The following is a 24645-nucleotide window of genomic DNA, read 5'->3' on the forward strand; positions in this document are numbered from 1 at the left end:
CTGACTTCAAGCTATAAGAGTAACAGGACCCGGGTTCTTCCTCCACCATTAATACTGGCCGCCATGTATAGCCTATCGTGTGCTGACAAATGGCGTTAAACCCCACAACAACAACAAGTAACAGGAACATCACATTATGCTCCCAACTGGTTTTTAACAGTCTTCTATATAGGCAATAGGCATGGTTGACTGGAGATAATTGACCAGAGATTCGCAATTATCAGAACATTTGGTCAAGGTATTCAGTCTTGAACTAATCTTGCTGTGCAGAAACCATTACTTTCTCATTAGATTTACCATGACCGTGATCTTTAACCTTTAGACAACAAAATCAATAGCTTTTTTATTACCAAAAGTGCCAATCATCCACAACTTTTGGTCAGTGAACAGAACAAAGGATGTTTTATACTTTGTAGAACCCATTTTTCTTAGTCACAGTGACCTTAATCTTTGAACTTTTTTCCACAGAATCAATAGGCTTGTTCTATCTCTTAAATGCAAGCCATCCACAATCTTTAGTCATGGCACATTGTCTAGAACTAAACTTATTATGCAAAAGGAGAACACTTTTTTCTTTAGCCAGTGACCATGACCTTTTGACCCCAGTATCAATATGTTTCTTATCAAACCAAAAGTGTAAGTGATCCGAACTTTGATGTTGGTATGTGGTTGAGAACTTCTGTGCAGAAACATTTTTTTATGTTTCAGCCATGATGACCTTGACCATGGAACTTTTGACCCCCAAATCAATGAGGTTTGATTATACTCCTGAAACAGGCTATCCACAATGCCTGCTCCAAGTCTGTGATGTAGAACTAATGTTATTGTGCAGAAACCGGTTTTCTTCTTGTTGTAATTAATGTAGTTAATCTTTTGGTCTTTTGACCCCAAATTTGATAGGCATTGTTCTTGCCCCAAGTGCAAGAATCATCAAGGTTTGGTCCAGGTCTATGATATAAAAGTAATGTTACTGTATGGAAACCATTCTCTTTCCATCATACCAATCTTTGTGTTTGATCGTTTGACCCTGAAATTGACACATATTTGATACCCAATGTGCAAGCCATCCACAAAGTTTGGTAACTATACATGCCAGAGATTGCTAATTATTATGTAGAATAAAACAGAAAATGGATGGATGGACAGCATTGTAACATAATATTCTCAGCCTTATGGTTGACATATACAGACTTGGTCCTTCCAAATTGAAAAGAAAAATAATCCTTCCTTAATAAGATGGCACTAGTAGAATACTGTCAATATTTTTCAGATCTCCAGGTGATACTCCCCTCAGGAAACAATGTCTTACATCTGAATCATCTGTCAGTATTTTTCAGATCTCCAGGTGGTACCCCCTCAGGAAATGGTGTGTTATATCCAAATCATCTGTCAATATTTTTCAGATGTCCAGGTGGTTCCCCCCTCAGGAAACAATGTCTTATATCTGAATCATCTGTCGATATTTGTCAGATCTCCAGGTGGTACCACCGTCAGGAAATAGTGTCTTATATCCAAATCATCTATCAGTATTTGTCAGATCTAGAGGTGGTACCCCCTCAGGAAATAGTCTTATATCCGAATCATCTGTCAATATTTTTCAGATCAACAGGTGGTACCCCCTCAGGAAATACTGACTTATATCTGAATCATCTGTCAATATTTTTCCGATCAACAGGTGGTACCCCCTCAGGAAATAGTCTTATATCCGAATCATCTGTCAATAATTTTCAGATCAACAGGTGGTACCCCCTCAGGAAACAATGTCTTATATCTGAATCATCTGTCAATATTTTTCAGACCTCCAGGTGGTACCTCCCTCCTCAGGAAATAGTGTCTTATATCCGAATCATGTCAATATTTTTTCAGATCTCCTGGTGGTACCCCCTCAGGAAATAGTGTCTTATATCCGAATCATCTGTCAATATTTTTCAGATCTCCAGGTGGTACCCCCTCAGGAAATAGTTTCTTATATCCGAATCATCTGTCAATATTTTCAGATCTCCAGGTGGTACCCCCTCAGGAAATAGTGTCTTATATCTGAATCATCTGTCAATATTTTTCAGATCTCCAGGTGGTACCCCCTCAGGAAATAGTGTCTTATATCCAAATCGTCTGTCAATATTTTCAGATCTCCAGGTGGTACCCCCCTCAGGAAACAATGTCTAATATCTGAACCATCTGATCCAGCAACTCTTATTGCCAATGCTTTGAAGAAGAAGTTTGCCAACCGTCATGTATACAGCCCTGATGTAGATAAAGAAAATAGTCCTCACAGCTTCAGCTCTCCAGATGGAAGTCCCAAGTTTCCCGTATGCATTTTGTTAAAAGTTGAATTGTTCTATTATCTCATCTGCCAGAACAGGTAGTGATACATAGGTATAATGTTTTTTTAAAGAGCAGGATTGGAAGCATTTACTTTTTGTAAGTTCTTTACACTGGTACTTCACTCTGAAGCACTTGATGATACTGCTATTCCTCATAATGTGTGTATGGATTCTAGTAAATTAGTTAAATTTAACAAGAGATAGACTTCTCTGCCTAGCAAAGGTGTTGTGGTTCAGTTTTGCTGTGTCAAGAGGGAGAAAAAAGGATATAAAGTACCTCTTCCTACCTATTAAGGCTTTGCTGATTCCATCCTTTCCATGTGGATTGTCCTTGCTGTTAGGAGAGCTTATCAGTTCCTCATGGAGAGGGACCTTTTGCTTATGAGAATTAATGTAAATAAAGTCAGGGTTATTGCGACTTCATGGGCCTATTTTAATCATTCATCCTTGGAGGCTGATATAGGAACTATGTTTAGGTGGTCATGATCTCAAACTTCATTTTTATCCTTTTATCTTGTGATCTTTGGCATGTCAGACTAAAGGCATATTTCCTTAGGCCCAATAGTTATGGCACAAAACTTGCTCAGTCTGCTGCCAACTTGTATCATATTGGTCAGTATATCATTGTAGAAATGGGAAATGTTAAGCCAGGGAATGGGATATATAATTCCAATTTTTATGAATTGACAAGGTTTTCTGCAATATGATTGGATATAACTGGTCATGTGGTACTGATCTGGAATATTTTATACATTGGTAAATTCTGTGGACTACTTTTGGTTCCGTCTTTCCAGGTCATTTTCTGTGAAGCTTATCTATACCAATGCCTTACACCAAAATAATAACCACAAGACCCACCCACCCACCCTGATGATCTCTGATTAAAACGTACAACCCACATATTAAAACTGCCCAATAGAAATTGAAACCCTTTTGCCAAAGAAAGCATCCATCGGGCTTTACAAGCCAATCTTCAGAAATTATTGCATTTTGATTCACCAGTATGTTCTACTAGCTGTTAGGGGCCTCAAGTGGCCGAGTGGTCTAAAGTGCTCTCCGTTATGGATCACTGCCATCTCACCTCTGTCTGCGCTGGTTCGAGTCTTGGATTCAGCCACTGTGGGTATGTGAGAAAGCTTGCTGGTAGCTTCTTGTGGGTCGGTGGTTCTTTCCAGGGTTTTCCCGGCTTCTTCCTCCACCATTAATACTGGCCAACCATGTATAGCCTATCGTGTGCTGAAAAATGGCGTTAAACCCCACAACAACAACAACAACAACAACTACTAGCTGTTATTAAAGGTCAGGGTCATATAACGAGCAAGGGATTTCACTAAAAATGGAATATGATTTTGCTTTTAAAAGTCTTCAAGAAAAAGGAATTCCCTGGTTTAAATGACAACAACCCCCAATTATTTTTTTTAAATCACCATACTAATGTTGTTTAAATCACTTGCATGACACTTTACCCTATACAGAGAGTTAATGACTCTTGGCTAGCAAAGATAGGGCTATATAATCTGGTGCAGTGAAGAAGCTAATGAAAGGAACTCTGAGCTAACGAAAGGTGAATGCTTTGTTGATGAAATCCACTGATATGGTGAGAGAAAGGAAGAAAATTGGAATTAAAAGGATTAAATGATCATGGTTGAGTATTTATTGTGATGCACATTTTTATTTAATCACTCACAAAGTTAACATGAAGTCCTTTGGACTTTATTTAAATTGTGAGTGATAGGCAAAATTTGCAAAGCAATAAGCATGCAACCATGATTATTTGATTCTATATTACAATGATACGGTCTTTTTATTTACAAAGTCCTTCAGTTTCCCTTCCTCATTGTAAGTAATTTGTAGGCATCCTTGTCCATCTATCCATTTGTTGTTCAGTTATAAAAAAAATTCTTTACTGTGGCAGCTTGTTATTGTTCTAATTTTAAAATTTTCTTTTTCAGTTTGGTCAACACATCCTGAAGAGGACTCGAAAAAGATCACTTTTGTTTGAAGAAAGAAGAAAAAGTCAAAGTCCTCTCAGAGAAATTGTCACTTGACAAAGGCTGAATTTAGTAGGGTTATTTGTGCACTAATATTCCTTTGCATATTGTCAAGGTGTATCATTTTAGCCACCACATTGGCTACAATTCAATATATTTCAAGAAGAACTGTTAGAACTCAAGTAAATAGATTGAGTCTGCAGTTTGCAAATGGTTCTGTTGCATATATATCGCAGAAATACTGCTATTTATTTAGATGTGAAGGCATTAAATTTTAAGCTTAATATAGTAGTGAATAATAATTTACCTTACTGGAACTCATACCTTTCTTCAGTGAGCTTTGGGTTCCGTCTTTGACCATGAATGCATAATTAGCACTAGAAATGCAGTTAGTGTTTTGAAATCAAGATGGAGAAAATGGTAACAAAACATGTAATGATCCATAAAAATGGGATATATTATGAACTTTGAGTCAGAAGGTGCTTGCATTGTGCCAAATGCATCAATGTCTTAAAACTGTTCATAGTTGTCGCACCTGCAGAAGATATCATTCATTTGTGGTGGTGGCTTCATGGTAGCTGTGTTAGTATCAACATTTTAATATACCTGAATGTATACATATACATGAAGTGTACTAGAAGACATAATTGGTGGGCCAGATGTAGCATTCCATGGAACTACCATTTTGTCTTATATCTACTGATCATAGTTTAAAATAGCTTATATGATGGACTTGATGTCCATCATCCTTCTGTCCTTTGGTACTAGTTTGTTTGTGATACTTGACCTAAATTACTTGGAGGATTGCTATGAAATTTAAAACACAGCCATTCCAAGGTTTAGCTGGTCCAAAATGAAAATGGTATTGCTCAGGCATCCAGTATGGCCACCACAGGAGCCATTTTGTAAAATGTTATTGTTGCTGCTGCTTCTCAGTGGATGGTCATATCAGCATGGACTGTCACTATGCTGCTGCTTCTGACTGGCTGATCCTAAATGAAAATTGTGCTGATCGGACTCCAAAATGGCTACAATGGCCGGCATCTTGAAAATCTTTTTATCTTTACTTCTTCTGAACAAATAGTGATGTTAACATCAGGGTTTCATTAGAGGACTTTTTATGATGTCTGGCTGATTCTAAATGAAAATGGTTTTTCTTGGACATTCAGTATGGTCAGTACATTGACCATTTTGAAAATCGTTTCACTACTGTTCCTGAATGAATAATCATATCAACATTGGGTTTTCACGAAAAGACTTTTTACGATGTCTGGTTGGTCCTAAATGAAAATGGTGCTAATCTGTCGTTATGTATGGTCATCAGAGCAGCCATCTTGAAAATATTTTTATTGCTACTTCTTCTGAATGGAAAGTCATTTCAGCATGGGATTTTCACCAGAAGATGAATTATGATATCTAGTTGGTTCTGATTGAAAATGTTGCTAAGCAGACATCCATTGTGGCTACCACAATGAACATATCAAAATCCTGTCACTAATTCTCCAGAATGGATGGCCTATCAACATGGGGTTTTCATCAGATGTCTTTTAATGGTGTCTAGCTTGACCTAAAAATGGTGCCAGTCTTACGTCAGATGTGTGTGACACATTGGCTAATTTGTAAATCTTATCACTCAAGATTAACAGAGATGGTTTCAACACACTGCAGTTAAAAAGAACTAATGGTCTTGATGTCTGGAAAATCTTTTCAGACAGTAGACTGTCCATCCCTTTGAAGGACTTTTGTTACAAGGTTATATTTTTGGGCTATTCCATTTAAACATACATGGTACCCAGGAAGGCACTTTTTAAAAAATATGCCAGGGTACTCAGATTAACCAAAAATTTCATTTGAAAACAAGACAAAATTCTAATTGGAATCTGTGGGTTACTATTTTACACTAAAAGTGCCTTCCCTGGGTCCCATGTATATTTTACTGGAATAGCCCATACTATATGGCTTGCATATGTTCCAGTTACATGTTAGAAAATAGTGGAATAATACTCATGCTTGAATCTATTTATGTTTAAGTTATGAATATATCTATGCATACTGCCTGCATTTTTCAAGTACTCATTTATGTGGCACTTTTTATGACCCATTACCGGGGCCCCAAGTGGCCGAGTGGTCTAAAGCGCTCACCGTTACGGATTACTGCCTTCTCACCTCTGTCTGTGTGGGTTCGAGTCTCGGGTTTGGCCTATGTTGGTATGTGAGAAGGCTTGCCAATAGCTTCTTGTAGGTCGGTGGTTCTTTCTGGGGTTTTCCCCAGGTTCTTCTCCACCATTAATACTGGCCACCATGTATAGCCCATCTTGTGCTGAAAAATGGCGTTAAACCACACAACAACAACAACAATGACCCATTACCTGTGAGGAGTGGGCATATAGTTTTTCCCTTGATTGTCTGGTATGGCATCTAGTGTTTTATGTGCTTTTGATTATGGTATCATGCAACTTTCTGTGTTGAGTATTTTTTCCCTATCAATGGCCAAATTTGATGTCTTAATTTCTATGAAAGTTATTTAAGGATTAAAAGAATGAAAAAGAACAAATGATCAATAAATTAAATGTTGCTTACCAATTTCTTCTTGACAGTAAGGAGAACAAATCTGAGAAAAAGTGAACATGTCACAAAACTGTTTCATCACAGAATTTGAACCAATGTTCAGATTTGTCAGTTTTAAAATCAAAATCTTAGTTCCAAAGAATGTTCATATGCATTTTGAGAGAGCAGAGAAAGTATATATATAATAATACATTTTTGTATTATTTTAAATGATCAATAAATTTTACTTTTATAGAATATTGCGTTGCAAAGAGGTATCTTATTTCTGTAGGTCAGTACATATATTCATTGTGGCAATTTTAAGCAATCCTCAAATGCACCACTTGTAAAATATTGAAGAATTGGAAATGGGTATTTATCAGATTCAAGTCATTTGTTCTGATTCCAAAATAAAAAATAAGCATAACTCTGATTGTTTCATTGATTGCATTTTTTTTTTGCCCCAGTACTACTGCACGTAAGTGTCTCATCTATTGACAGTAGACTCCTGTGATAACATGCCATATATACTCACTTATAAGTGAAGCCCAACTGCAAACAAGCCTGATAAGACATGTGCTGGCAGATCAGAGTGTATGTATGCTCTGTTCATTACTGTTAACCAAATGTGACACTTATCCCGCTTTACTCTGGATCAGTTCATATTTTTGTTTAAAAATCTGAAAATCCTGATTTCATGATTTTTAAAAATGTCAATTTTTTTTGTCAAAATCCCTTTTGATCTACAATGTCTGTGCAAAGGTGGTACAAGTGATGCAGAAATTCTGCGAGGAATTCACTACAGTCATAACGTGAAAATCATTTTTCCATTTTCATCTTTTATGTTGATATTTACTGTGTTAACTATTTTCATGGTATGATTGTAGAATACATTTTTATGCAAAGTAAATAGCATAAGAAACTAGATATGTCAATTCCTTTGTAAAGTTTTGCAAATATGTAAACGCAAACACTGATCCAAATTTTTTTCATCAGTTAGTACCACATCCTTACAGCAAAGTGCATTGTGACCTATTTTACCACTTACTAACATTGGTTACATTCCTGCTTTTGCACATGACCACACCAGTTTTTGACATACTGTATTTGCACTTTCCTTTCATTGATCATGAAACTTATGCATCTAGATCAATAGAACAACTTTATTACAAAAAGAGATCCATGTGACCTTTATTTCATGCTTCATTGTCTTGTTTGGAAATTTTGTATTTAACGGTGTTTTATTGGGTGTTTTAATCATGCTACTTGAACATTGTGTCTCTGATAGTACTGCACCCTTTCAGTCAAATAAGATAACAGTTATCAGCATTTTATTCTTTACTAAGATAGGTTTAAGTTTTTGTGTTTAGCTCATGATCACATAGATTTTTCCATGCTTTGTACATTCCAGCGTACACAGAAGGCCCTTTCTAACCAGAGTTGGGTGTAGGAATAAAAATGTTTATGCAGTGCTAAACTATCAATATTATTGATTATAAATTGTATATTGTGATAGGTTACCCCATGCCAGCTAAAACTATGTCTTGCACATGTGAAAGAGTATGGGAATCAGATGAGAGGACTGTATGCTTTTCATGCAAAGTCTCACTCAGCTGTACTGGCTAATCAAGGTAATTATTGATGCATGAGCTCTGCTGTGATACACTTTGATTAAAAAAATATTAAAAGCAACTGAAGTTCACCCAGTAAAATCTGGTTTTATTGAGGTGGACAGTGATGGTGGGGTTGAGTAAATCTATTTCTGGTTCTTATCAACTCTACATTAGTTTTAGAAAGAAATTGTTTTTTTGCTTTGACTTTCAATGCCATATCACAGTATGTATGTGTATATATTAAAATGGCACATCATCACAATACTGACTATATATATAGTGTCAATTAAAAGTCAAGTTCAAAAACAGTAAAGATATAAAAAAAATTGAACAAGAAAAGATTGGTTTCAAATTGGCCAGTGTTTCATACTTAACATCACTTTAGTCTGAACTTATTTTCTGTATGATAATTAACATAACTTTAAAATGATTGCTGGAAATTACTAAAAGCTTCATGGAGGCAGTCTCTGATTGTTGATTACAGTGGTTACTAACTAGCATTGCCCAGAATGTCAAGGTAATTCCCTTCAAAAATATTTCCTTATAAATAGTATTTCAGCTACGTTACGAACAGTGACTCTAAAAATTGGAATTTATGGACATGCCCAAATTTTCTACAAGACTAAGTGTCTTTAAAGTTATAGTTATAACAAGGGAATTTTGGTTCTCCTATTTCATACAAATTATGGTGCCTCCCCCCTCCAATAAATTCAGCAGAGTTGATAATGTACTTTACTAATATATATGTGTGTGTGTGTGTATATTTATGTATGCATGCATATATATACTGCATACCTGCAGTCATAATGAGAGTAAAAAGATATGTTCATTATGCAGTGTAACAGCCATGCCCTAGTGGTGTAAAGGACCAGTCTATTACAAATATCCATAACTCTGGTAGTCAAGGATTGGAGCCCAAAAAGAGGTGAATTCTTTTATTGACTTACAAGATCAACAACAACTACAACAAGAACAGGAAAGACATCTTATGGTTGTCATAGTTCTGCATGGTTGCAGATTTAGGTATTATGAAATGTTAATCTAATGAATTGGTGCTTCAGTTGGAGTAATTTGATTTTGTTACATTTAAACAAATCATGTAACATAAATTATTGATTTCAGAGGAAAGGCTTATCTAGTTGTTTATTATTATTATTATTATTATTATTATTGCTGCAGAATGAAAACTTAAAGCCAAGTAGCTAATTTCTGTCTTTTAGTGAAGAAAAATCTTTTAAATTTTGCTTGAGTATAGTGCAACAAAAAATATTTGAGCCATTGTTCATTTTGGGGGCTTTTTCTCTAATCACCTGATTTTGTATGGCATTGCAGTTTTTGAATCCACACTCTCAAAATAGTCATGCATATGTTTGGAAGTATAAGTATTCATGACAAATTCCTCTGCCACCTACATACTTTATTACTTGAATTTGGCATCAGTTTTGCTCAATTCAGTGATGTAGAAAATCAAGCAAGTTGATAGCAGAAGACCATTTGTCATTGTTTCATTTTCTTTTCTTTTTTTCCTGAATGTTTCTCAGTCTGTTAGTTCTGTGTTTCATATAATAACTGTATTTGTTAGCATACACAAATAAATGATACATATTGAATATTTAACTTTCATCAGCCAAAGATGTTTCTCTTTTTTTAAGTTTGTTTTCCTCTTTATGCAATTGTCTCCAATTTGGCACCCTTTTAGGTTTGTTGTTGAAACAAAGATGGTTCTTATTCAGTTTTATATAACTTAAAGTTAGTGATTCCAAAATATTTGATCAGGTGTAATTTGTATATAGCATGCTGTACATTCATAATTTCATCTTTGTTACTTGCTGTATGTGATATTTCCATTTTGAATTGTAAATAGTCCCTGATATATTTCAAATCACAAGAAATAATAAATCTTATTTTTAAAGACTTCTTTTAAATATTTATTTTATACCTGTGTATGTTACCGAAAGGTGATGTTTACATCCATCCAGTATCATCTTTATCTTTGTTTCATTTTTATATTTTTCCAAAAGGTTTAATGGAAAGGTTTTCAGCAGACTTTACCTCATCAGAGTTTATATGGCCATTTGGGGAGATAATGGATCAAAAGTTCAAAGGCCATTGGTTGACTGGTTTAAAACTTCCTCATGCATCCATCTTCAATCTCATGTAATATATTTTGGTGTCATTGTTGATTAAAGTTTTTCATTTGTATGTATTTCCTATTATCCTCGAACAATTCTTATTATACTTGGGATGAATTATTATGAAGCATGTCCCTTTGGCCTTGGATCATGATCACAGTTGTAGAAAATGTGCATTAAGGTGTTCAAGATATTTCATTTGGGTCTGTTTCCAAAACCCCTTGATGGATGTTCTTCATAATTTGGTTGAATCAATATGACTCTAAAACAGTTCATTCTGCAACATCTGCAACATGCTAACTATCCCCTTTGATGTTAGAGTCAAGTTACAGTCATGGAAAATTTGTGTTAAGTCTTTGGTTGAAGTTTTAAATTGGCTTATGTTTATTAATCCCATTAACAGATTTTCTTCATCCCTTGGAAGAATTATTAGACACTAAGACAATAAATTCTGCTACATGCTTACTAAACCTTTTGACCTTAACGTCAAGGTCACACATTTGACATTAATGTTTTTATTGTGGAAACCACAGGCAGGTCCTGTCCTTTTTCATACGTTTAAAGAAAAGATTTTCTTGATTAAATGAGCATTGCATGACTTAGAGCAACATTTGAAAAAGTCTTTTACATATCTCATAGAGATAGTGTGTCATATGGTAGCCATGTCCTCTTCCTCAAGGTGAATGTCAGAGCAAGGAAAATGTAACACTGACTTGTATTCTTAACTGGTTTAACTTTTGAAATGGTAAAGATATTTTAACACAACTTTAACCAATATTTTAATACAACTTTAGCCAGTTATATATTACAAGTAGGCTGAATTACCTGCTTGTTCTGCCCTGCCATGTCGACCTCATTGTCAAGATATAGAAATATAAATTGGTGTCTTCTGTCCATTTAGAGGTATAACTATTAAACCAGCAAGTTTACTTTAGGTGGCGCTCAACAGTTTCGTATTTTGCATAGGGTTAGAATTTTAAAGAAAAAGAATTTCCTCGGCTTTCCTCACTGGTTATACTGGCTATTTAAAAAGACCTTGTATATCTTAGGTACAAGTCAAAGAACCTTTATTTCCCTTCATTTTGGTGTATGATTGATTGGCGTAATATGGGTTATAGAATATACAGCTTGGTCTTATTCCAGATATACACCTTTCAAAAAAGTGCTAGCTCCACTTGGTCATTTTCACTTCCTGAGCTTCAGATGTAAATTGTATAAAAAAGAGGCGATAACTTTTTTTACATTTTATATATTTGGTAATTCATTCATTGCACTTTCAGAAGCTGGTATTGTCTAGTCTTGCAAAATTCATTTTCCCTATTTTAATAGCTGCTATGGATAGTGTACTTTAGACTAATTCAGGCTGATTTTTAAGCACAAGGGAGCAGTCATTTTAGATAGCAGTGTGTTTAGATCATATACAGTTTCCAAAAGTACAATATCCAAAGAAATATCATCCACATTACATTAATGTAGCATAGAGGTATGCCAACATTCTCTCCATTGTGCATGTTTTAAATGCAAACAACTTCACCTTACATATGTCACTCTCTCAAAAGTACATAATAACTGGTGAGCGTCCCCTTAATGAATCTTCAGCCTTTGATATATCTTAGACTTGGCAGTGTTTTGCATATTAGTCCTACCTCATTCATTAAGGTCAGGTCACAAAAGAGAATAATGTTAGCCAAGTTCTCTGTTTCCTTATCCGGAATATCACTTTTCACCCCAACAGAGATTTTGATGAACCATCAACCATGTCCACATTTTATCATATAGTAGTCAAGTCACTAGTTCAGTGGTCAGGGTCATTACTAAAGAAATTATAACAAAATGGGACATGTTTTTCATGTATGTTATTTTTTTATTCTAATCATGATTCAAAGGTGATACAGAATGCGTGAAGAGTCCTCTATCTACACCCTTTTATTGGTTTGACATAACTTTTTATTCATTGTGAAGCAGGAATAATTAATTTTACGTCCGTATATGTTAATATTTTCTACATATCATGAAAAATATTTGAATTTCAGCACTTTTATTTTTTTTAACTTTCTGGTGGCAGCTATATATTATTAAGGCTTAATGGCACCAACTGGAACAGTGTTGGCCATTTCCGTCAAGTCGAGAAATAACCTCTTATTTTGTTGCAGGAATGCACAAAAATTTATGGGTTTGGTGATACGCCATCGGCGGAGTACACGACACAATGCTCTGTTATGGGTTTTGTCTCCCTCCCCCACCATATTGTGCCATGTGAACAGAAGTAGTTCTGAATATAGTTTTCCATGGCGGAGAATTACAACTGCGGTTTCTTTCTTTACTTGACGGAAAAGGCCAAGTGCCAATTGATACGGCACTTGTTGTCGTAGGGTTGAACAGCACAAGATAGGCTATACATGACGGCCATTATAAATGGTGGAAGAAGAACCCGGGAAAACCCCGGAAAGAACCAACGACCCTCTAGAAGCTACTGGCAAGGTTTCTCACATACCCACGCCCTGACAAGTAATAAACCTTCTAAGACGTTTGATGTAAAGTTTATGGAATAACATAGAAAAGAGTTTGATCTCTATATAGATAATGTTTGAGGCGTAACATACAGGCATCTTACTCGTTCAGTATTGGCAAGTTAATGGGATTTTAAATAAATACCAGTATTCTAATAACGTTTTTATGGACACATTTCTTGCGACCTATTGGTAATAGCCATCTTCCGTTATAGGTATTTAATGACTTGAAGAATTTGACCAGAACTCTTGGATTTGGATACAGCTCCTCGAAAGAGCAGAAGTTAATTAATCTTCTGTAGAAAAAAGTGAAACTATAATACGAGTGCACGACATACACGATGAATACTAAGTGTCGTGCATTTGGTTGCTACCTTCGAGCACTTACTAGTCACTTTCTTAGCGATTCCAAGCAATTTGGCCATCTAGGAGGTTAGCAGCGTCGCTAGCCAATGCTCCGATATGTTAACCCTATCTACACACTGGCGGATCAATCGGATATTTCAGTGCTTGGTCCTAGAGACCTCTAATGAATTTCATGAATTGTCTCCCTCAGTACGCTCTGTAGTCTGTCGGATGCGACCGCTCTGTCGTGTTTAAATTTTTCTACGGCACCCAACCCCGACAATGGTCATTGTATTATCTAGGACAAGAAATGAGCTAACGAAAAATAAAATCTTGATTTTCGTATAGAAAAAAAAACAAACAATCATTTAGGTGATAAAATGCACAACTTAAAGCATTATATTGGCACAGAAGTGAGGAAAAAGCAACGCAAATCGACGGAGTTTGCAGTAAAACACAAAATAAAAAGAAAATATACCCTTTTTATTAGATGTAAGGAAATACTTCACAAGAGAAGCAGAGACATTTGATCCTGTCACTCGTGGCTTCGGCATTCGTGAAAATTTTGAAGTGTTTCCCCGTTTCATTCGTGAAATATTTCCTTATATCTACTCAACATCGTAGATACGATAGCGGCCCGCGCCGATTCAAGGGTCTAGCGAACAATGACTTTGGCGCCCTGCCCCGACAAAAATCACTTCCGCCTAATTTGGTGACCCTTACAGCCTGGCGCACTAAGCTACCTCATAAGTTCGCCTAATGGGCACCCGCACATAGGGACAAGGGGGAAGGGCACTGCCCTATCCCCGATTTCACCTTTAAACATATTGTGGCCAACGTTTATAAAACTTAATAGCTCACTCCCACCCCACCCCACGAAAATAAATCTGCGGGCGTACCTGGTTCGCCTATATGGTCGGATCGGCCTTGCATATATATCCTCTATATATTAAGTCTGTACAAGATTTAGTGACACAAAGCACCGTTTTGTAGGGTCTCCACCACAATACCTGTACTATATTCGGTCTGGTGGTAGCAAGATCGTATTTGCAGTTATGATGTAATGAGACCGAACGAAAAATGATTATGCAACACGGATGATAGAAAGGTACTCGTCGCGATTCATACGTGCACACACCTCAATATCTCTTATTCAGTCTTCTGTAATGTGCCGAGACTCAAATCTGCAGTGTCATAATGCACCTACAAAGCTGTTCGTACTGCTGTGCATTTGAAAGAATAAAGTAGACCCCAAATTGACGGTTAATTATACATGGCTGATCCATGTGAACGCTATTGTGCGCGTTATACAGTGACGAATATCGTCGGTATGTGGTAGCTTAGTTGCAAGATCCATTTACCAAACTGTGCATTAAAATCAGGTCTGATAAATCCCTTTCAATCTCTGATAAATTTGAGGCCCATTTCTAACTTGCTTTAACCGCCCAAATCCAAATTCATTCTAATCGTCTATATTGACAATTCTATTACTATACGGGCAGAACGTTAAGTAAACTATTTTCAATACCGTTATCTGAACAGTTTTATTTGTCATACACACCAAACGATAGTGTTTTGAGTACGCTACTTCAAAAGATTTTATAGTTGTCTTTGTAATTCAGCCAAGCGCGACCTGTTCATTAGTCAGTATGTAAGGTGAAATGTCGAGCAACTTTAAATTTACCGTTGGTGTCCTAACTACATTCAATCAAACATGGCCGTTGTTTTGGGCACGTAGCAGAAGGAAATCGTCACAAAATGTGTATTAGAGTTTTCTGTAATCCTCTTTATTTCATCCCCTCAGGTTTAAGAAAACTTATTAGAGGATACAGATCCAATAATAAGTCGTTTGATTGTAGTGCCACGACAATCATGTAAGTATTTACTTTGTTTACTTAGTCGAGTTCGACTAAGGCTTTGTTAATATTAACCACAACTGTTGTACGTTTATTATTTCATAAGTATATGAATAATATCGTATGTCTACAATGTAATTTGTCATGCCACTCTGCGACCGTAATGCTTTATACCTGCTCTACACCTCGACCGTACTAATTTGTGCCTGTTCTACACTTGTCAGGTACATGTTATCTTCTATTACAACATGGATACGAAGTATTAGGACGCGCTTCAAAGGGGTTTATACTGCTGCACAACCGTGTATGATCGTAACTTTCTCTTGATAACAAAATCCTGTTTGACTAACGTGCGATTTAATGTTGGCACAAGTATATACGAGTGCATTGTGGATCTGTGCTATCTGCATGCATATTGTGCTGGTAGTTAGTTACGTTAAGCGTAGTTAATACATTGTATGACTTTAGATATAGATATTTCAACACTCAGAAATTTGTATAGTTAAAATCATTCTACATCCAGAGAACATTATTGATATTAAGAAAACGACAACCATGGATGATCTGGTAAGCCCTCATTTCCATTCATCCACATTGTTTGTTTGTTTGGCTTTTTTTAATCCTATACTATCCTAACCAATCTATCTCTCCGTTCATTTATTGACCATCTATATACATACAGGGCAGCCCCGTTGAGCGTTGGACTCTTAAACCAAGGTTCGTCGGTTCGATACCTGCCCAGGTATACTGCCCCTTAATACATGGAATCCTATTTTTTGACCTCGCTATCAAATTGTGATCGAACTGGCTACGTTCCAGAAGAAACTTTACTTAATTTTTATTCGTGTATATGTATATATTCCTGGTTCAAGCGTAAAGCACTCGGGTCCCATTTCCTCGGCATGTCATAGCCAACAATATGCCGATAGTGCCTATAAAGAAACCATCCAACACAAGTAACTATTTCGGCGCGTACATACTTACTTAGATAAACTCAGGCATTATTTACCCTTTCATTTGAACATGTTACTTTTAAAGGCACCATTTAATCAGTATTGTGCTGTCTAGTGGTTAGAGGGCACGCTTCGGATGCGGGAGGTCGCGGGTGCGATACAAGGATGAGTCATATCAAAGACTCCTAAAACTTGTACTAACAGTTGCCTCGCTGGGCGCTCAGCATTAAGAAGTTAGTGTTAGTACTGGTCGGCCTGGTGTCAGGATAATTTGACTGGGTGGGACATCGTGCTACATGTCTGCGTCATGATGCCCCAGTGCTTGACATCACTATAAATTGCCACACTGCAGACATCCTAGCGATATGACTGAATTTTTTTTATATAAAAGCTACGTTAAAAAGTCCAAATCACACACACACACACACACACACAAATCCATATGTACCGACACTATCTTAATTTAATGTTGCATCATGGACATGAGGGAGAATTCGAAAGTAAAGATGTTGAGGAAGGTACAATGAACAGATGATACAGAATGTTAAGTTTGAAACATCTCGTTCAAAATCAAGGATACGTGTGTATCAGATTTTACCAAAAACCTGAGGCGGCTATAGAGAATATTTTTTTAATGACAGTCCACCCACTCCATCCCTTACAAGATTCTTGAAGAATCGCACCCGTTACTCTAATGGGAATGATGTGAAAACGATGAAAATTTCAGCTGTAAACAAATATGCTTCTGACTAACCCCTTCTTCCGACTGGCGCCCGCTGGCCAGCCCATCCCCCACCCCACCCCCGGTTCTTGCACCGCCATTGCTCCCCCTCCAACGCGTCAACATGCGTCGTCATTAATGAATTGTCTCTGATAGTCTGATTTCTTGGAATAGGTTAAAAGAAGAAGAAAAGAAAGACCGATAAAGGGACCGTGCTAACGGATCCTCCTATTTATCAAGCATGTATAGCAAGGGTCGAATCTGTCGATGGCCAGTTTTTGGCTGAAAGTAATTAACTGACTTAATATGAAAAGGAAAACACTGAATGGCAATCGAAAGCTGAGTTAATTTAGTACTGTTTCATCGATCCAGGAATATATACATGAATAAAAATTAAGTAATGTTTCTACTGGATCGTAATCAATTCGATCACAATTTGATAACGAGGTTTACAGCTTGTACACTAAGTAAATGGTAAAATTAAAACGAATGAGTCAGCAAGTTTTGTACATGATTATATGTTTTATACGTCAACGCATGCATTAGATCGATCCACTTCGCCATTTAGTTGTACTTAAATTGTACATCCATATTTATCAAAAGGAGGTGAAGATATATGACAATATTCATGTCTTTGTAAACAGTCTTTGTATTTCTCTGTTCATAAATGTTTGCTTAAATTTCCCCAAAATCTAAATAATTTTTAACGATACTGAAATAGGGTTACAGCAAAGAGGGCTTTCAGAACAGATCCAAAATAGATTAAAATTATATCGTATGTTTATATATATATATATATATATATATATATATATATATATATATATATATATATATATATATATATATATATATATATAACATGGTATCATTTTTCTTCACATGAAGGATTTAATGATGTGAATCGATGTGCTGGATGGTGAATCCGGCAGGGAGTCGGAGGAGGTACCACCGAATAATCCATATTCCTTAAATTTTATTATAAATATATCTTGAAAAAGAAGGAAAAAAAACACCACCTAATATGAAAACATCCAAATCACTTCATACATCTCACCTCTGTTCGCGTGAGTTCGAATGTCGACTCTATCAACGTGGTTATATATGAAAAAGCGTGCCAGTTAATTTCCTGTGGATCGGTGGTTCTTCCTGGAATATTCCTATCCCAAATATACTGACCGCCATGTATGATTACTAAAAAAAATGGTGTTTGTGATGTGTGATTTGGATTTTTTACGTAGCTTTAAAAAACAAATTCACTCATATCGCTACGATGTCTGCAGTTTGGCAGTTTCTAGTGATGTCTAGCGCTAGGGCATCATGTCCCCAGACCGACTAGTCCTAATACTAACCTTTTGATGCTGAGCACCCAGCCAGGTAGCTGCTAATACCATTTTTAAAAGTCTTTGGTATGACTAGGCCAGGGTTCGAACCCACGAATTCCCGCATCCGAGGCGGACGCTCGAATCGCTTAGACATTGGAGCGGTCTCAAAATAGCGGTAAACTCCACAAAACCAAATCAATCCAAAGTAAAGAGGAGAAACATTTCTTGTCAGGGTGACCACATATGTAAATATTTCCAGAAACTCCAGATTTGTAACTGGGTGCCTGGTGGAGTAGTCAGTAATTTGTTGGATTTCTTTCGATTTGTAAAATTTCTTTTGAATTAAATTTATTTTCCTTAGCGCGTTTGTAATTTTTTTTTACAATATTAAATCTTGAAACAAGTTGTTAAGGTTGACTATATGTTTAATCTATATTACATATAAATAATGTTAGGCAACAATTAAAAAGAAAACCCACAAACATTCTGATAAAGAAAAGATAAAAATTCCCCATATACTCTGAAGTATGTCCAACAATAGATTTCGGGCCTAGAATTTAAGATCTTTCAATTTGTAGATTTTTGCTGAGAATTTGTTGATTTTATACAATTATTTATTTATTATGTTTTTCTTCACTTTATTGTGGTGACACTGCCGTATCCCTCAAACACCTATACAAGACTCGATATCCTTTTTCTATTTGAGCGATGGTTTGTTTAATTCCTGTATGCATCTGCCTGCTCACATTTATATATCCTATTTTTTTATAGCTATTTTGTAATTTAATGGAAATAAATTCGCACAAAGGAGCCAAGGAGAAAGATATTTGCAAAATAATTGATTCGCTGAAAAGCTTCTTATTGAATTAACGCACGTGCTTCAAATCAGATTGCATTTGTATAAAGTGTGCCGTGTAATGTTATGTAAATACAATAGCATGTGTATTTAACATGTCTTATCAGGCAACTCGAGATTGGATTTGCAAGTGTCAAAAAGAGGTAAAGTAATAAATCGACGATCGTTGTTTCTATAACAGTGGACGTGGAGTGGGCATGCATTTAGCATATTCTCAACTCATTTAATACGAGCCGGTTACTTTGGACTTCTTCAGAAAAATATGGCAAACCTCATGCATGTATACATTATTACTACTGTATTTTCTCTAATGAAAAGCAATTTTTGTCTTCACATTTTTGTTCAAATATAGGTTTCGTTTCAATATGACGTCTCGTTGAAATAATCTTTTAGTTCTCTATTTTTCCTTTCAGAATGTAAAAATTTTCGGGTGGATTTTCTCCTCAGTTTTTGTAATCCCAGTGGCAGCATCCATCATCGTTGTCCACGAAAATGTCTCTTCGCCGACTGCTGGGGTTTGATCCCAATGATCAAAGGAGGAAAGAAAATTTCGGAAGTAGTGTGTCTGTGAAACCAGCTACACCAAGTATGCAAAACGGGAAATTTAAATACACCGTTTCTAAATCAAAACTGAAGAAGCTACCACCTATAAGTGAGGAGGGTTCTTTTCATGTAAGTCCCAAAGCTACTCCAAGAAGAGCCACTCCTAGAGTGACTGATACATCCCCAGTTAAAAATAAGCCTACACTGCACGTGAGACCTTTGCCAAAAACTGACTTCAGGCCAGAAAACCCTCAACCACCCGGTGACCCAGAAAAAAAGAAATCTTTTATCTCAATGGATCCTCAACATGTGAATGACACGCTCGTCGATGGACTCGTGGCGGACTATTTACATTATGCACGATACGGACACATTATACCCGTGTACGAGGGCACGAGCCTTTCATCCTGCCCGTGCTGCACAATGCGGAATAGAGAAAATGTCAGATCACTTCTGGGCTTTCCTAGTCACCCTGAGAGGGAGAAAATGCCGCACATAACTCAGAAATCGTCACAGCCCCAACAGAAGACGAAAAGCATGTTTGACAATGATTATCCTGAAAAACCACTGCCTGACCCAGTGGTAGTGGCTGCAGTGACGTCACGTGAACAGCCCTGGATGGCCTATCAGCCACTGCCATATGCGACTAACTATTTAAACCCGGAGTTTAACAGATCCACGCTTGTTTATGAGCATTTTGATAATATAACGCCCGTCTCTCACCAGTATATAAAAAGTACTATTGTAGATGCAGATTCCAGGTTTGACGAGGCCATGGGAAAGCTGGAACGATTTAAATTCGCGGAGAGTGTGGATACAGACGACAACTACAGTTGATTCCGTATGGTGTTGGTGTTTCCTTTAGAAATTTCTTAATTGCAACAGCTTATGATTAATATGTTGCTTGGTAATTACACGTTAGCTATGGACCGACCACTAACTTGTTATTTACTTTATTATTGGGGAATAGGGGGAAATTAAATTTTCTTTCCAGCCAGGATATTTTTTTTTTCTTTTACCGATCAGTGTTATACAATAATTACTCAGAACGGAAATTATAACCGTTCTTAATAGCAGCGTGGATTGTTGGGAAATTGAATGCCCTTCTAATCCCAGGTGGACACATCATTAAGTCTCTCAAGACAGTCAAGGATTAGAGTGACATCTATTCTTGGGGTTGATCCATTCGCTGATCTTTTCAAAGACGATATTTTGTATGTAACTAACCCCTGTACTGAAAAGGCATCGGTATAGTTGAACAGTTTGGTGCTATGCATATAATACAAGAGGAACACGTATGTCCTCGTATGTAAGTCTATGCTTAGAATAGAGGCTACGAGAGAGAGAGAGAGAGAGACAGAGAGACAGACAGACAGAGAGAGCAGCTTCTTTCGCACAGGAACCATCATGATTTCAAAGATACTCTGGTATATGATAGTCCCAGAAGAGTTTAACCCTTAGTGCTAAAAAAAAGGGTGTGCCTCTTTACATTTGTTATAAAAGAAATAAATTTAATACGGTTCTAATTCCGTATAAATCAGATAGTATATAAGAAGTTATATTGTTATTTACTTATTCATGCCTCTAGACAAAGAATCAACAATGTCAGACTCTGAAACATGAGAGAGAGAGAGAGAGAGAGAGAGAGAGAGAGAGAACAAAAAGCAAACTAACATTCTTTTATGATGATATGCAGTTTGGTGTTCAGTTTTGGGTCTTGATGTTCAAAGAACAACAACAACAACACCAACAGCAAAATAAGACAACTTTATATGAAGCTATGCTGGAATTATTGAGAACATTGTTTAAAAATTCATTTTAAAAAAAAAGAAACATAGTACTTTGGAAGATAGAGGTAGAGGTATTGATACCGTATTATTGTTTTGCAATTTGCATTGTCGTAAAAGATTAGTTGCAACTTTCATATGTTAAAGTGTAATATCAAGGATTCTAACTTTCAACCACTACAAAACTCAATTAGCGGCTAAAAATCCCAAGAACCTTAACTCGTGTAATGCTAATTCACGCGCATAGCAACTAATGAAGACCGAACTTGGCCAAGGTAAAGACGTAACCCGGAATATATATCCCGCAATAACTTAACGTATATATTTAGAATAGTGCAAATTAGATTATAGAATTGTATATTAATATAAAATGTATACATATAACCACTACTGTGATTACCTTTCAAAATTTTCTCACATTAGGTACCTCACCTCGGGCTGTGTAGAGTGAACAAATAGTGAGGTCGTAGTTAAACGACGTGTGTTGCATTTGTTGTACATTTGTTTTTAAGTTGTAAATCTTAACATCAGTGAACTTCACGGCATCTCTAATATTGATTATTACTTTTGAAAATTAGCAAATACACATTGATCAGTAGGAGCCTTTCACATGACATATTGTACATTGGGAAGGCTTGGGTTGCAGAAACAATATATCTTCGTTTAATATTAAGCAAATTACAATAAAATAACCTCCTTTTTGTTTATAATTACATTTGAAGTCAAATATGTCATAACAGTTTCGATAAGTGAGGTACGTTTAATTGATTTGAAGTGATTGATATCGTGATTAGCCTAAACTCACAGTTGGAAACAAATACTTCTTGTCTTTTTTAAAAATAAATAAATATAAATTTGATATACTGTATATTATTTTAGAGGATCAATTTTATCTATCATTAAGTCATATTGCTTGTTAATTCTTTCTATATCTCAGTTAGCAAAATCGTTCTTGTGTCACAAACTTTCACCAAAGTGTGAAAAGCTTGGAGATCTTGTGTCATAAACTTTCACCAAAGTGTGAAAAGCTTAGAGATATAGAACTGTTCAGTATATTTACGGAATATACGAACCGTATTTCTTTATTAACTGACTTATGTACATGAAACCGGATGAGTGTATTAACTGTCCACCATTTTTTCTTTCTTTCTTTTTTTAAAACTAGTTTTAAAATTTGGTAATATAAGATACAAAACATAGGTTTTATTCATTTAATAATTATCTGAGTGATATATAATATGAAATTTAGCAGAAAACCGGCATAAGACTTTACTACAGCGTAGTGGCACTAAATGTAACTACTTTACAGAATAACCTCCCAAAAATTAAGGCCACGCAACTGCGCAGGGCTATAACAGGAACACGAAAACCACACCTCTCACGATAACTATCATTTCGTCCAAAATTACGAAAGAGGAGTCATTGATGGACATCGGATTGATAGCTCCTCCATGGAATCAAAGAGAGATCTTGTTATAAATTTGTCATCAGCATTGTTGACAATAAAATATACAATTAAATTTAGATTTAGTGACCAAGAATTAAAAGACAAACAAAACAAAACAGTCCTTTCTGAAACAATAACCAGTGTGCATTTATTTTCTTTGGCAGAAAGTTTGTGTATACTTTTAATATACATTTATTTATTGTAACATTATGTATATCCGTCATGAGCAGTGTTGGGCTTTGTATGTATGTATGTATGTGTGTGTGTGTGTGTGTGTGTGTGTATGTATGTAACGTACTTACGTATGTATGTATGTACGTACGCATGTGTTTGTATGTGTGTGTTTATCAATATTTACGATATTCTTTTTTATGTTATTGTAAACAAGTATTTAAATTGTTTTAGTTATATTGTACGGTGTGTGTAGCTAGGTAGGCCGGTAGGTAAGTATATATATACGTGTGTGTGTGTGTGTGTGTGTGTGTGTGTGTGTGTGTGTGTGTGTGAAAGAACAAAGATCTTGCAATGAATTTGTGATAGCTCTTCCATTATTTATTTATTCATATCTGGTGAACGGCATAGAAAGATATATGCTGCCATAAATACAATGTTGCTGAGGGAATGAGATAGTAAGATTGTTATTATGACAGGTTGTTACAATTATTAAAATATTTGCTATCAGCTTTCAAGTCTTGTTTTATTTATGTACTCTATATTTAAAGAAAAAAAATGACATGACTTTTAAAGTGCGTCAAGTACACAGATGGCTAATTACAGTGATCAGGCAAGCGTGGGTACGTGGGAAAGCCTGCCAGTAGCTTCTCGTGGGTCGGTGGTTCTTCCCTGGGTTTTTCAGGGTTCTTCCTCCACCAGTAATACTGGCCGCCATGTATAGCCTATCGTGTGCTGAAAAATGTCTTTAAACACTATAACAACAACAACAATTACAGTGATCAAGACTAATTGTCACTGAAACGACATGAGAATGGGGATAGGGGTGGGGTGTCTATCCTTTATACAAAACGCCAATAATATAGACCAGCTCTTTAAGAAAGAGGATTATAAAAAAAAGGGAAATAGAATTACAATAAACAGCGGGAACAAATATGGGCAGAATATGACACAAAGAGTGCACACGTGATAAAATGGAATTTTTAAAATGTCACATTTGCCATAAGTGTTAAAAGGCGGAATTTTTTTTAATTTTCATAAATATTATGATTGTGCAGACATGTATCCTGAACACAGAGACTAACTATTGGAGCAGAACAAAGGGCTAATCGATTGGTATCATTGGTCAAGATGGTGACGGGTCATATGATATCTGAAGCAGTAATTTTGTTTTCTGTATGCTGATCGACTTTACATTATGCAGAACATGATGGAAGAATAGTTCTTGAGGCGGTGGACATATATGACAAAGCCGTAGAGGTCATTGCTCCAAATTGTAAGATAATGATATCATGTACCTTCATGGTGGGTTCCAAAGAAATATTGGGTGTACTTCCATTGATCTTGGCATCCAAGACAAATACGGTTTAAATAAAGAATATCTGAAATGGCAAGGTCAAAGTTCATGGTCACACTGTAATCAGTCTGTATTCAAGTTTATACCAGTTTGTTGGTGTCGAAGTGATCAACCACTTAATTTTGGGTGTGGTGGGTAACGAAAAAGAACAAAATCGTCCAGCTCCC

General features: G+C 36.1%; 2 protein-coding genes across 3 annotated transcripts in view; both read left to right on the forward strand.

The window, feature by feature from the left end:
* Positions 1-10387, forward strand: part of LOC149806822 (mitochondrial fission regulator 1-like) — a 52121-nt gene extending 41734 nt beyond the window's left edge. The window contains exons 8-9 of the mRNA XM_089958150.1: positions 2129-2309; positions 4277-10387. Coding sequence (XP_089814276.1) covers positions 2129-2309; positions 4277-4372 — 277 coding nt within the window. The 3' untranslated portion in view covers positions 4373-10387. The remainder of the gene's footprint in view (positions 1-2128; positions 2310-4276) is intronic.
* A 4646-nt stretch (positions 10388-15033) lies between these two features.
* Positions 15034-23632, forward strand: LOC149806823 (uncharacterized). Of its 2 annotated transcripts, none has more exons than XM_089958159.1 (2): positions 15034-15336; positions 19587-23632. In XM_089958159.1, the coding sequence occupies exon 2, from the start codon at positions 19666-19668 to the stop codon at positions 20551-20553; it is 888 nt and encodes a 295-aa protein (XP_089814285.1). In that variant the 5' UTR covers positions 15034-15336; positions 19587-19665; the 3' UTR covers positions 20554-23632. The 2 variants fall into 2 exon arrangements, with proteins under 2 accessions (XP_089814285.1, XP_089814291.1); XM_089958165.1 differs by lacking the exon at positions 15034-15336 and adding an exon at positions 15610-15885.
* The last annotated feature ends 1013 nt before the right edge of the window (positions 23633-24645 follow it).

Source organism: Sinohyriopsis cumingii, chromosome 1 (assembly GCF_028554795.1).
Source record: "Sinohyriopsis cumingii isolate HCF-2022 chromosome 1, ASM2855479v2, whole genome shotgun sequence".
Lineage (NCBI taxonomy): Eukaryota > Metazoa > Mollusca > Bivalvia > Unionida > Unionidae > Sinohyriopsis > Sinohyriopsis cumingii.